This window comes from Dipodomys spectabilis, unplaced genomic scaffold, assembly GCF_019054845.1.
Source record: "Dipodomys spectabilis isolate Male_0828 unplaced genomic scaffold, ASM1905484v1 ptg000215l, whole genome shotgun sequence".
NCBI classification, from domain to species: domain Eukaryota; kingdom Metazoa; phylum Chordata; class Mammalia; order Rodentia; family Heteromyidae; genus Dipodomys; species Dipodomys spectabilis.
Window position 1 is genome coordinate 5,799,221 of NW_024870892.1, and position 15,049 is coordinate 5,814,269.

Consider the following 15,049-nt stretch of genomic DNA (forward strand, 5'->3'; position numbering starts at 1 on the left):
GTCGTGTAGATATACAGCAACTGGGTAATTGAAAGAACACACCTTGAGAAGGTATATATGATTAGACTATTCAGAAAAGAACATAATGAGGAAGTATAGAGCAGTGAATGTTGGAGTAGATGGTGCATTTCCATTCTTCTCCATGACTTAACAAGATTATGGGCTCATGTTTGTCTTTGGGTCACTCTCTGTGTCCCATCATAATCATTTTTACTGAGCTCTTAAACGAGGATTTATATTTAGCCGAAGCAGAAGGATGGGGTTCTACAGTTTACTTGTGTGCTTATTTTGAAGAAGTCAGCTCTCACACTTCATGCATTACTGACTTGCAGACTTTGTCTGGAACAACCTTACTTTACTAGAGCTAATCGATGTTTTCATAACAAAGGATGGAGCGAAGGTTTTCCTGAATGTCACTTGTGCTTAAAAATTGTAGAGTATGTTTTTATTTGATGGATTTCAAGCTCTTCATAAGAGTCTACTTTGTTACCCAGGAGGTCCTGGTGTTCTACCAGCAGGAGGGGCCAATTAGGGTTGTGCTGTCAGGACCAGAGCTGGAGGGTTTGCAGGGCCAGGGATTGAGCACTGGGGAGCCCATTTTAAGAAAAACGAGAACCCCAGACGTAAAGGTGTGGTTTGGGAATTGACTTCTCTGAAGCATGTTGCTTTTTTTTTTTTTTGTCGGTCGTGGGGCTTGAACTCTGGGCCTGGGTGCTGTCCCTTGGCTCTTCAGCTCAAGGCGAGTGCTCTACCACTTGAGCTACAGCGCCACTTACATGTTGCATTCTTGAAAGATCACCTTGACTAAAATATGGAAATTACCAGGAGAGCAAGATGGAGGCAGAAGATGGGGCTGTAGAGTGTCTGGCTGACTTTGAGTGGGTGGAGGACACCTTAGTGTACTGAAGTGTGTGGCCAGGACAGCCAGGCCCCACGTGCAGGGAGATGTGGAGGGACAGTCAAGATCTTAGGTCACTGAGAATGAAGAAGCTGCCCACTCGGACGAATTTCCACAAAGTACAGGAAAAAGAACCTTGAACATTGGTTGTGAATATGCTAATTCATGAAGTTGAGAGACAAGAGAAAGATATTATGTAGAAAAGAGAAAGAAATCATGTAGAAAACAGAACATATTTGCCAGAAGCTTCAGGTTCTTCGAAACATTTCAAGTTGGAAGAGGTTGCTTGGTGCATTATTTGCAGGTTGCTTAGTGCATTAATTGGCATGGACCTCTTCATACAGTGCATTCCCCACACTTGTTTGAGGCAGACTTCCTGGTAGCTTCCAGGTGAGACTGTGGAGTAGGACATCAGTCATCTGACTCTCAGTCCCCACGTGGCCCAAGCCAAGCATCCTGGGATATTTACATTCTGCAGAACTTTGGTTTCTGAATGCAGTGGGAATGAGTGTGCGCTGTTTCCCCTTCTACCTCCACGGAGCCCTCACGCAGTGCCCCTGGCATGATCTCCCCCAGAGGACATCAGCACTGTACCTCCCTGGCCACAGCCTGCCTGCCCACAGGGACAGAAGCCCCTTGTCACACACAGAGCCTCCTGCTGTCCTGGGCTGACATGACTTGATGTGGAGAATTTCCACTGTTCCCTTCCAGGCTCTGACCTGCCACGCCGAGCCCTCTGTCATTGTGAACAGACAGGTCCACACATTTCTGAGCAACTGCATGGTTCACTGATTTACTCACTCCTCTGTTTCGCTGATCTACTTATGTAACTGAAGTCCTTCTTGTGGCAGAGAGGTCCAGAGATAAAGCTCAGCCTAGCCCAAACTCAGGTTGTGTGGGGCAGGACAAGGCCTTTGTCCTGAGCTTCCCCTCCCAACCCTGTCCACCGGGCAATTTCAAGAAACACACAACTGGCCACACAAACACCATTTGCAAGACAAGGAGGGTGCAGAGCTTGTTTCTCCAGATGTTTTGAGGAAATCTTGTGACTGATTATCAAAGCATGGATAAACTATTCTGGGCATGTCCCTCGATACAAAGTCTGAGTGTGGATTTATTTGGTGAATTCAGTGTTCTCCTGAGGAGCACTGACAAGGAAACAAAACTGTGCGTGGCTCATGTATTAATATTTTCATTGGAGGAGATTTATGTATCTAAATCTGTGGTTAATAAAAAGTTGCATCCATATTCCTCTGGGAGGGGTTTAACATGGTTTAATATGTTCCAGATAGTTTGGAAAGAATAAAGAAAAGAATTTCCTCTCTCAGTACCAGAGGGGGTAGAGAGAGGCATTGCTTTGCATCGTCCCTGGAAACTTCCACTCTCTAAATTTGCCTTGGCTAGGCTGGTTGATGGTTCAAGTATAAGTAAGCGAGGCATAGCTCTGAGTGGATAAGGAAGACTTGGTTCTGTTGTATTCACACAGCAGGTCGAAAGCAGAGCAAAACAGAATGGCGTTCGTCTGTGAGCTCCAGCTTCGTGGACAGGCTGGGCAAATCTGACTTTAAGTTTTAAGATCTGGTTGGTATGTTTGAGTTCCAGTCCCCATGATCCCCGAGTACACATGCAGGCACCCCGAGTCATTTCACGCAGGGTGAGTTGCGGTGTCCGCTGGGCAGGCACAGGAGACAGTAGGGGTAGACACAGGAAATGGATGGGCTATGGAAATTTGGTGGCAGTGTGGGCTTGTCTGAAAAGCATTGTCCTTTGTACTTGATTTTCAAATCATATAGCTGCTACCCTGAATTTTCCATCCTCAGAGTGATGCCCGGAGCTGGTGCTGTAGCATTTAAAATGTGCCCTTCTCCACCCGTACCTCCAAGCAGTACGGAAGCTCAAAGGGGACACTTGTGTGGGTCACTGTACAAATGACCGTATGTTAACTATTTCCTCACAAGGTACAAGGAACTTGTCCCAGGGCCCATTGTATTTTGGCACAAGTAGAAAGTGTACATGCATGTACATGTATGTGCATGCATAAATGCGCATATGCATGCAAATTATGTTGGCTAGATAATTGACCTATTTAGGAAGATCAATCATCTGCAATATGTAATTTGCTGTTGGAACAGTAACTAACTGGGCCAGTGAAATAGTTTATCATAAACAGCCTGTAATCAACAGCGTAGCAACTGAATTCTTTTAAATAAGTTTAAATTGTGATGGAAACTGTTCCTGTCTGCAAAGTTAAGAGTTTTTCACACTGGAAGCATATTCATTGTTCTTGCCCCCTAAGGAATCCCAGAAGGTGGACTTGGTGGGTTTTCCCCATGTTAATCTTTAAAGCCAATACATGAATTTAGCTAAATGCAAAAACTACAAATATTAAATTCTTTGTATTAAGCTGGGCACTGGTGGCTCACACCTGTAATTTTAGCTACTCAAGAGGCTGAGATCTGAGGATCATAGTTCAAAGCCAGCCCAGGAAAGAAAGTCCACAAGACTCTTTTCTCTAGTTAACCACTAGAAAACTGGAAGTGGTGATGTGGTTCAAGTGGGAGAGTGCTAGTCGTGAGCAAAAGAAGTTCAAGGACAGTGTTCAGGTCTAGAGTTCAAGCCCTAGGACTGGCAAAAAAACCAATAGAGCGATACATAGATATAGATAGATAGATGGATGGATGGATAGATAGATAGATACATACATACATACATACATACATGCATGCATGTATGTATGTATGCACACATGTATGCATGTGTGTATGTATGTATGCATGCATGCATGTATGCATGCATACTTATACACAGGGTTTGTATGCTGAAAATGACGAAGTACAGATGAGTAAAAGTAGAGAAGACAAACCAGGTTCACAGCCTGCTTCCGGCTATAGCAACAATGTCAGTCATCTCCAAGATGCTGTTCTAGGGCCAATGTCATTCCTGTTGAAGTCTTAACAATGTTGAGACACATAAGCAGGCTTTTAATGAAAGTCATAGGCAAGAACACAGGATCTGAAATGGTTTAGCAAAGGAGAATGAAATCAGAAGAATCAAGCTGCATTAAGACACAGTCAGACAGACAAATGATAAAAGTAACAGGATCGAGACCACAGAAAGAGACTCACGCAAGTACACCCACCTGATCTTTGATAAAGTTGAATGCACTAGGGAAACTTTGCCTTTCAACAAAAGCGACTGGAGCACCTGGACATCCGCAGGTCAAATGTGCAGAGAGCTACAGCTGCTTCTCGGAGCACTGTGCTTTTCTAGCACATGCCCGACTGGGTTCCAGCCTCCATGTTAGGAAAACAAACAAACAAACAACAAAAAAAAAAACCAACTTCACGCCTTACGAAAGGAAATTCAAAATAGATCACAGACTTAAAGCATGAAGCTATGAAATTTCAGGAAGAAAAAACCCAAAAAACAAAAGAAGGCAGTTTTAGAATCTGGGATAAGGCCAAGAAATTCTTCCCTTAATTCCAACCATGGCCTCAGGTCTGTGCGGGGAAATAAATACGGTCTGTCACGTCATGGCATTAAGCTCTTCTTTTTCTCAGAAGATCTCATTCAAAGAATTATAAAATTTTCTAACCAACATAGCCAGCACTGCTGTTTAGTATGTAGAAAGAAACCTTGCCAGGTGCAGTGGCTTGTACCTGAGTCAGATGCTTCCCCCAGCAGCAGACCACAGCAGCAGGACCTTCCGTCTTGATGTGGTATGAGGCGGTCCAGAGTAGCCCTTGAGATGCCATGGGAAAGCTTGCTCACTCACTCTTTGTTAAGAATATTTTTTGGGAAAAAAATAGGGCCATTTGAATAATTGATTATAATTCATGAAGTAACCCATCCCAAAGGAATAGGAACCCACTGAGTCCATCAAGAAGAGGTGTGGGAAGACATCTGTTTCAAGAATATTCTATGTGATAGAGTGAATCGTGTAGATAGTCTTTGAGATAGTATGAAAGAGATAAATTTGTGTTTGGACCAGAACCTGTCAGATATGGCTAGAAATAAACAGCTGCAAGGAGCATGTGTGTATGTGTATATGTGTGTGTGTGTGTGTGTGTATTATAGATTTGCGTGTGTGCATGTAGATAGTATATAGGCATTCAGGGTGAGTGTGCGTTGGGTGTGATTATGGTGAGCGAGCATGGGCATTGTGTGTGGGTACATCACACATGTATGTGTGTCATGAGTGTGCACCTGGGTGTGTGGATGCATGGATGTGCATTCTGAGGCATGTGTGTGTTGTGGGGAGTGTACACTTCCAATTGGTGTGTGTAGTTGCTGCAGAAGGATCTGGAGCATTGGTGATTTCTTTTCATGCTGATGTTTTAGTCACCAGAATGGGTAGATTGTGGGCAAAGGACTCTCTTTGATTGGTGTCTTTGATTGGTGTCATTAGCTTGAACTTTTGCTGGATCCACAGTTTGCCCTCCTATGTCCCCCATGGGAAGAGCCCCGGACACCGTGACACCACTTTGTGAGCAGGGCCAGCGCAGCCTCTGCTGACCCCGCCACCCCCCGCCCTAGCTGGCTGGACTCCCTTTCCCTGAAGCACACACCATGCTTGCCTCCGCTGTCCTGGAGAAAGCCACACTGCACAGCGGCACTCAACCTCCAACCCTCCTAGGAAAACTGAAGCCTCAGCCCAGCAAGCCACCGCTGGTGGGCAGGTAGTGCCCAGCCCCTTTCCTGGAAGGTCTGGGAAACGGCATCCTCCGCACCTTGCAGACACACACCACCCGTGCTCAGGACCCGGCCCTGCCCTCCCAAGGCACCGCAGGGTGCGGTGTCAGGTTCGGTGTCCTTCCATCGCTGCAGGTCCACAGCCTGCCACCCCAACCAGTTTTCTCTGTTCTCCCAGCCAAGACTGAGGCTGCTGGTGCTCAGAGTCCACCTCACCCACCCCTGCTGTCTGCTGGCCCCAAGGCCCTGCTGACCTGTGCTGTCAGGATGACCTTTCCTTGCTCCCTGCCCCCAACCTTAACTATCCTTCAGTCTTAAGATACATTGATGCCTTCTTCTGCTAATTCTGATCTGGTTTCTTTTGCTTTTCCCACTCCCATCCTGAACAGGACAGAATTCACTCTTCAGAATTAGTTCAGTCTGTTTTGATCAGGTGTTATCTGGTATGAATGTATATAGGTTATCCAAAATAATTGGTTTAAGTCTAACATTTTATATGTGCATATAATGTACCCATTCACCCTTTCTTCCTCCCTGCCATCTTCTTTCTACTTTTAATGGCTAAATGGTCTCTCTCGGGAGTGAAATCTAGAAAAAATGTTTGTTTGGTGGGCAATTCATACTTAGTAAGGAGACTCAATCAATCAGTGAGTCATAATTAAAAGATACCGATGAAGGTATCTAATTTATAAATTAGTATAAATTAAGCATCTTTGGGGATTAAACCTGGGGCCTCCTATATCCTAAACAAATGTTCTGAGCTACATTCTCAGCCCCAAATCAACTATCTTTAATGCAAATGTTAATTATAATGCATATGACAGTGCCTGCTGACTTTCTACATAGGAAAATATAGAATGCTCTGAACTTGCGCATTTCACAGGGAAGGGTGAAGCTGAGATAAAAGCCATGTTGAAGAGTATGATTATGTTCTGGATCAACAAGTCCTCTTATTTTTCCCTTTCCTGAAACGTCATGTGCTATTTGTGTCCCTAAAGCTCTGTTAGCAGACAAGTACACAATGTCCAGGTGATTTCAATTATGGCAGAGACCAAAAACAGATAAAGTGCCTTTTAACCATGGGAGTTTGACTCTCAGCCAAGCCGTAATGCTGAGTGTTTGTCTTAACAGGTATCTGCGCCAAACCACAGGGGAAGAGGTGTCCACCCCAGAGCATTCCATGAACAGGGAGAAACTCACACTTTTGAAACAAGCTCTGAATGTGATCGGCTTCAGCAGCTTGGTGAGTGCTGTCATCAGTGTTTCCCAGAGAAAGCCAGCTTTCCATCAGAGTACAACAGCCATGCCCAGAAGCGTCTTCCAGACCCAACTCTATTTCTGGTGTCCCAAGTATCATTGGGGCCCTGCTGGTGATCCAACAGAGGAACAGTGCAGGCCCAGCCTCCCTCCCTGAACCTCCATCCCTGTGGGGACATAGGCCAAACAGGCCATGGAGGAAGACCCAGGCTGCCAGAATGGAATTATGCCATTTCCAACATGGCGGCCCAGGAACCTTTCCCTGGAGGAAGTGTGCAGACCAGTAACAGGATGGGCCAACACACAAGGGGGCTGCTTGTGCCATCAGGGATCATCCTGACAATGAGCATGCTCACTGGCACTCTTCTGAAATGATGGATAGCAAGAAACTGCCACAGTAACATTTTAGACTGCTGACATGCAGGAGAAACTTTGGTGCTCGTGGTGAGAATACTGACTTTTGCCATATAGATAGGTGATGTCCACTTCTGTGTGGCATTGGGTACTTGGCCTAGGACTGGTGCGATGGAAGAGATGACTTTCTAATACCTCTTTCATTAATTTAAATGTAAATATCCATGTGTGGTAGCAGTTGCTGAACTGAGCAGCACAGCACTGGTCTCGTTGAGTTAGACATGAGTTAGGCCTCGGGAGAGCTGGCGGAATCCCATGTGTGCTGCTTGCCCTGCCCTGTAGTCTGGTTCCCCTTCCAATGGTGAAATTTTAGATTATGGCCAAGTCCACAGAAACAGTTAACCCAGGGTCGCAGAGTTGACTTCTGCATGCCACTAGTTCAGGAACCAGATGTAGTTATAGTTGTAGATAATATATGTATGTATATATATATATATATATATATATATATATATATATAGTCTGAAGACAATAAGTGGATCTGGGCCTTTGTGTTTTGCCCTGCCCCCACCCCTGCCCTTTCCCACAGTTATAGCTAAGAAGGCAGTGAGTGGATGAAAAGTGCTCACAGGGTCGGGTCTGGAAGCAGACTCCCCCTAAATTAATTCTCTAGAGCACCTTCTGTGGTCCACCCTCAATGGTTAAGAGACTGGGATTCTAAAACAAGTGTGACATCAGATGGTGTCTGGTCCCTTTGGCTCTCATATTTGGACTCTGTGTTTCCCTGACTGGGTTGGACCCATCTCTGCTGTGTGTCTTTGTACCCGCTGTTGTTGGTTTTTTTTTCTCTTCTTATTTTCCCCATGCCTCCACACCTGACATCCCGGTCTTCCTTAGAGGAAATGGGGGCACAGATAGGGGCAGGGAACCATTCTACCAAAATACCAGTTGCTTGGAAACAGGGCTTTGAAAATCCATGATTGATCCTCAAAAGCAGAACCAGCAGAATCTACCTGCTGCGGAAGGGGAAGGCGGCTGGTGGAGAATGAAGTAACCTTTTTTTTTTTTTGTCTAAAAGACATATGTCCATTTAATAAAAGACATGAGATCCATGCCATCATCTCAGTCCTTTGAAGTGAGTTGAAAGGTGCAAATTATTCCACTTGGAAAAGAGAGGTTATGTCCATTTGGGTTGAAAGGAAGGCGTTTCTGGGCTGCTGAGGCCCTCGGATCAAAACACGTGAGTGGATGCAGTGCAGGAGAGGTTGTTCCCAGGGATCCATTCCCTCTGCCTTCCATCTCTAACACTGTAGCCCGGCCAGCAGGGCACCCAGATGGTCATACACCTCTGGTAAGGACAGAATGACAGTCTTCCAGAGGACTTGATGTTTTTCTTGGTCGGAAGTCACTGCATTGTAATGTGTGCTATGTGTGCCCATTTGCACGGCTCTGTTTTCATCACTAAATTTTGTGAACCCAAAGGCAGCTGTTAAACATCTGCCAGAACATATTTAAAAAATTATGAGACTTATGAGAAAGGTAATTTAAAAAAAAAAAAAAAAAGCAAGTAGCTTAGGAGGTGAGGAAAATGCTGTCCTGTAAGGCAAGAGTGGATTTGACGCAAGACACTGATGGCTGGTTTGGACCTGACAGGCACGTGAGAAGGCGGCAGAGCTAGAAGTGACTCGAGAGAATCCACCTCAGTGCCCTGGCTTTAGCGGTGGCAGACTCAGAACTTGTGGTGAAAATGGAGGAAGTCCGAGGCTCTGACTGTGTATACATAAAGCAGAGGAGCAGGCCCTGGGAATGCCTTCCACGGACATGTGGCAGGGGCTTTCACACCCAAATTCCAGATTGGGGAACTGAGAAATTAGAAGTTCAACCACCCCCGCTGTGGACTCGACCTGTTTCACCCCCTGACAACCGTGCGCCAAGTGTTTGATAGGACAGAGAATCCTTCTCCTTTATTCTTCTTAATTCTCACTGCACAACAACTGTCCAAAATGAAACCTCAAGCCCCTACTTCCCTCTGTAGGATTCCAGGTTCTCAGACCAGCTCCTTTCCATCTGCTCACAGAGAGTTCTTTTCAACATGCCTTTGTTCCCACGAGTTTTCCTTCAAGTGCATTAAAAATAATCAGCACATTGTCTTACCGGGTGTAGGTGTTTGCATTCTTCCCAAGGTGAACAAGTCTGTAGTCTCACATCAGCTTGTGATGTGAGGCACGGGGCAGCTGGTAAACCACAAGCCTGGATCACAGATGAAATGACCCCAGTACTGTTTTTATTACCATAATTATCTATAAACCATTCAGTCACATCGGAATAGATACTTAGGCTCTTCTGTTGGAGAAAGACAAACACTAATTTGGAGGAAATATGCACTGAGACTTAGATTCTTACATTTGAGAAAGAGAAACACTAATTTAGAAGAGAAACATGCCCTGGATTCTGTGGTAGATACTGGTCATTTTGGTTTTTGTAATCAACTTTGCAGGTAGGTCAGAAAAATCAGAGTTCCAATAAAAGGCATACTTGAGGGGATAAAGGGTGTGTCTTCCATCTTCTAAGCCATCTCACTCACGTTCTTCTTCTTCAACTCACAGGAGGTGGAGAACCTGTTCATGATTCTTGCCGCAGTCTTGCACCTTGGAGACATCCGGTTCACGACTCTGACCAACACCGATGCTGCCTTTGTCTCTGACCTCCAGCTTCTGGAGCAAGGTCAGTGCTACCACCTTCTCATGAACCTCAGCTGCATGCAGCTGCATGAGCCTGCCAGTAGATGGAGACACAGCACAGAAAGCCAGTTGGAAAATCAGCTTCTCCAGGAGCAGAATTCAGTGTGGGTGGGGGTGGGGGAGATGTGCTATTCACTTTGTTCTTTCTTCTCAAAGGCCGAGGGTGTGATTAACAAGATGTGCTCTTTCTGTTCTCATTCACGCGCTGTGCAAGCGGTTCTGGGGTACAGACTGGAGTGGGTTTGTCATTGTTCTGGATGAGCTGTTTCCCCTCCCCCACCCTATTCCACCTGGGGTGGAATGCTGGGCCTGGCTGCTCTCAGAAATGTTAAGCAGATAATAATTACTTCCTTTCCACAACCGAGCCAACAATCTCTCTCTTCTCTAAAACTGCACTGCTAGTCACACCCAACTTTTTTTTTTTTTTCAAATTACCTTTAAACCACAGATTGTCCCCAACAGCCTGTCTTCACCTGTAACAAAGTGAATTAATAAGGAATTTGGGGGAAAAAAATAATAACCTCACTGTTGTCTGCAAAGGCAATGAGGTTTTCGAAAAGAAACGTGCAATGATTTAGTGTACAGAGCTACAAGAACTTATTAATAATGGGTTGATGACTCTAAGGTGTTTCTCAACTTCAGTTTAACAAACACTGCAGCAATTACTTTTCTGTAATGCACCCATGTTCTAATGTGTGTGTGTCATACTTGGGCACTGTAATATATATGTGTGTGTATATATAAACCACAATGTTCTTAGTATCAAGAATGCTTCCTAACTTCACATTCATGACGCTGCTTTAATTTCAGTGGCTGGAATGCTTCAAGTATCAACAGATGACCTGGCATCTGCCCTGACAACCGATGTCCAGCATTTGAAAGGTACGCCATTTCACATTCTCACTTGGATCTTTGTATAACTTGTGGTCCATTTTTCAAAGGTAGAAACCAAACACAACTTTCTCCATGCTTAGAGAGGCCGTTTCTATGAAGTGATCCCCCAAAACAGGATTAGCCATGTTGTCATGACGGTGCTGTGTCTCAAACTCTCCTGGGGCTGAATACCACCTTCATTAATGGGGCACCTTTCTAGCCAGCGCACCACTTGATCTAACACTTGATCTGCGATGATTTATCTCCGTCAAGTGAGGACCCCAGACCAAGTGAAGACCTTTGCCCCTTGGACTCCTGCTTAGAACCATGGCGGCCATCTATTGGGCATCAAGAATGGATGGGCAGGCATTATGCTTCAGCCTCTAAATGTTATACTTTTATTTCATCTTGCAGCAGTAGACATGGGGTGGGCATAATAGATGCAAGAGGCTGAGTCGTTGCATGTCAACTCACTCCCAGGTGATGTCTGCAACCCGTGTTGTTTGGCCGATGCTGGGGTTTCCGTGTGTCCTTCAGTTACCCACTGCAGACGAGTCTTGACTCCCTCCCCCGACTCTACCCATGACCCTGCCTGGCTTTTGCTCCCTAAGCCACACTGCTGTACCTGCTACCCCTTTGGGACAGACTTGTAGGTGTTTTTGCTGTGTGGCTTATGATTTCTGCCTCATCCCTACTCTCTGAATTCTCCCCGTCCCCATGTCCTTGATCCTAATGAATTTCCCCAGTATCCTCTCACGGGCCCCCCCCTCCCCCCCGCACCAACTGCTTCCCCTTCCCTCTCCTCCATGAAGTGGGTCAGAGGCACGTGCACTGCCAGCGTGACCCGGAAGTAGCTCTCGTTCTTCGAGCTCCTCTTCATTTCCTCTGCTGTGGCACTGCTGGCAAGGGGGCTAGGAGCTGTTACCAAGCTTGGTGCCATCTGGTCCTCCTTCCACGTGGCCTTGGACATCCTCTTTATGAGATGCCAGTGTGCTTTTCATCTGTGGGTCCCAGCCTCTCAGAAGCACCCCAGCACTTAAGAATGCCAGCCAAGGCCCCTTTCTTACTTCACTTCACTTCTGAGTTCATCCTAGCCTCATCGATACCACACAGCTACCTCCAACCACATCGTTCTCCATCATTCACACATCGTTCTCCAGCTACATTCCTTTTTGTCTTGGCTTTTTGGAGAACAATTAAAACCATCCTTACTGTCCATCAGTAACCAACACAGTCCCTCTGTTTACACAGCCCTTCCCTGCTCGAGCTCAGGCCGTGTGGCAACTCTTAGGACCTCCTTAGCTTGTTGGATGCTGGTGGCTCACGCCTAGAATCTGAGCAACTCAGGAGACTGAGATCCAAGGATTGCAGTTCAAAGCCAGCCTGGGTAGGAAAGTCCATGAGATTCTGGTGTCAGTCAACACAGAAGTGGAGCTGTGCTCAAGTGCTAGAGCACCAGCAAAACTAGAGCAAAACAACTCAGGAATAACGTCCAAATTCAAACTGAGTTCACATCCCAAGACCCTCATCAAAACAGAACAAAACAAACAAATAACCCCAAAGAGCTCCTCAACCACACTGGCCAAAGGACCTGAAGTTCATTGTGTGCTCGGTGGCCTTCTCCATGCGTGGGCCCTTGAAGCTCTCTGACACCATCCCCAATAGCAGTGTCCGGTTTTATCTGTCAGCCTCAGAAGCAGTGCCCTTCCTTACCAGTCCCCCAGCTGACCAGCCAGGCCAGCAGGCCGCCTGCTCCCTGCTTGCTCACAAGCGCCATGGGCGGCCATCTTGGCTGAGGCCAGAGAGCATAGTTTCTGGACACACGTTTGCTCTCAGTTCCCCAGAGAGGGTCTGATGGGCTCGACTCCACGGTTCACTCCTGCGCCTTTCCTCGGCCCCTTCTCTGGTCTTTTCCCTTGTAGAAAATCTTCTTGCTCGAGATTCTTATCACCATCTTTCAAAAAATAAAATTATACAGAAATTCCTATCAGAAGGCTTGATCTTGTCCCCAAAATTCAGGAGTCCCTTTCGGTTGCTTAGAACCTTTCTTTGAACGTATTTTAATAAACCCTATTCCTTTCCCACATGGACTGGCTTCCAAAAGCCCTTCAAGCATGGTGACTAGAAAACTTGCTCTTGGGAAGGGTGGCAGACCTCACAGAGAAGCCATTCCAGCTGCCCCAGGCCCGAAGCCACTGTCAGCACCCAGGGCAGGGAGGGTGGGGGGGGGGCACCACACGAGGGAACCCCTGGTGCCCATGTGTCTTCTTTTCTACTGTTTCAGGAGACTTGATTATGCGGCGACACTCCACAGCGATGGCTGAGTTCTACCGAGATCTCCTGGCCCAGTCCCTGTACAGCCGTCTGTTCGGCTTTCTCGTAAACAGCATAAACGGCTGTCTCCAGAGTCCAGACAATCATACAAGGTAGGTATCAAGGACGCTGGTCCTGTGCTGGGAGAGGCTTGTGTTCCAGAAGGGTCTGACCCTAAGCTGCTTTCAAGCATTCCTTTAGAGCAAGGCCATTTGACTTACTCCAAGGCGTAGTGAGGGTTCCTTAGAGATGGAAGCTGACACTGGCCTCCCTACCCGCACGGATGTGTGGATGAAACCTCTTTTCAAGAGCACAGAAGCAAATCTGCTCTCACTGGAATGAAGGCACATGGTCTTTGCGCAGCATGAGGTAGAAAGATGAGATACACCTTTGCAGACGGTCTACAGCCCTGGAGTTTGCTGAGTTTCCCACGGATGTCTTTCTCTGAGCCAATTTGATGATGTGTGTAATTCTTCCCCCTTGCTTCGCTACTAATTTCATGGATTACTTGACGAAGGGTCTCTGTGGTGATCATCTGGGCTCCTACCCTTAATCATCCTTAAGCAGCAGCTTTTTCAGGGCTATTTGATCATTTGAAAATTACAGAATTCCATGGCATCTTGTCAATGGAAAACTTTATTATTCTTGTCAGTCCTAATGACCTTGAGCAGACAATTGAGAGCAAAATTGTCTCCAGAAGGCTTCTCATATCCGCGTGTCTTTGAATGAAACCTGCTGAGAGTTCCTTTGTTGTCTGCAGAGAGATTCTTTATTGAATTCCTGAAAATTGTTACCTTCAGAGGTTTCTTAGAAAACATTAAAATCAACATACATTAATAGGAAAGTTCTTATATAGACATAGACCTCTCAGAAGGCTTTTAAATACAAGAGGATATTAAAATTCTTCTTAAATGCTCACATATAAAATCCCAGTGCAGATTCATTAGCATAATCAGTACGGTCTATGATTTGCAGATAGTTGTACAATCTGTATTCTACAGAAATCACTTAGTATTTGTGATGATGAAGCCTCTGTACTTTGCAATAGCAAAATACAAATTTCTTATTATCAATTAAGTTTTGATTTTTCCCCTAATTATGATGGATGCTCATTACTAGTGCTAAGTATATCAAATTAACCTTGTTTAATATGTAGAATTAATATATAAACCCAACTGCACATCAAAATTTTTAAGAAGTTTCTACTTGACAAGTTTCCACTTAAATCTTCTGAAATCTGGATTGGAAATCTTTATATATGGTCACGATTTTTGGCTGTGCACATACAGAGAGAAAGAGAGAATAACAAATAGAAACAGAAGAAACACACTTTTGGCTTCACTGAGTGTGTTACCACAGGGTTAGAATGTAAATGTATGATGGAGTCTTTTCCTTTCATTTCTTAATATATGATTCCATTAAAGAAGAAACAAATATATAGAAATACCATGTGATTTGTGGTTTCCTGGGGCTCATGAAGGAGATAGTAGGGAGGGATTGTTGAGGCTACAAATCGCCCTGTCAGAGTAGAACTTAATGTCACTCTGAAATGTTCTTTGTTTCTTTTTTCTTTCCTCCCTCCCTCTTCTTCTTTCCTATCTCCTCCTCTCTGACCTCCCTCCTTTTTCATACAATTCTTTACTAAGCAAATGAAGAAAGAGAAGGATTAGTTGGGGATCAGAAGTAAATTGGGTTACTCAAAGCTCAACTTCTAAGAGACAGCACTTTACTTGACTTTTAACTCCCATTTCTCTCCTGTTCTTTCCAGGCTTCACCCAAACTTGAATTTAAATCCTCTGCAAAGGGGAAGAATGGTTATGTTTGCTGAACTTCTCACTTACTGAAGTTCAAGGAAAGCTTAAGGTTTTACAGCGTCTCACAGACCTACTCCCTAATTCAAAGACATGTCTCAAAATCTTCT

The 15,049-nt window shown here is 45.3% G+C and overlaps 1 protein-coding gene across 1 annotated transcript in view; it reads left to right on the forward strand.

Moving 5' to 3' along the window:
• The window catches only part of Myo16 (myosin XVI), a 269,234-nt gene that overhangs the window by 107,246 nt on the left and 146,939 nt on the right, over positions 1–15,049 (forward strand). Inside the window, exons 16-19 of the mRNA XM_042697004.1 lie at positions 6,722–6,833; positions 9,808–9,925; positions 10,753–10,824; positions 13,100–13,241. Coding sequence (XP_042552938.1) covers positions 6,722–6,833; positions 9,808–9,925; positions 10,753–10,824; positions 13,100–13,241 — 444 coding nt within the window. The remainder of the gene's footprint in view (positions 1–6,721; positions 6,834–9,807; positions 9,926–10,752; positions 10,825–13,099; positions 13,242–15,049) is intronic.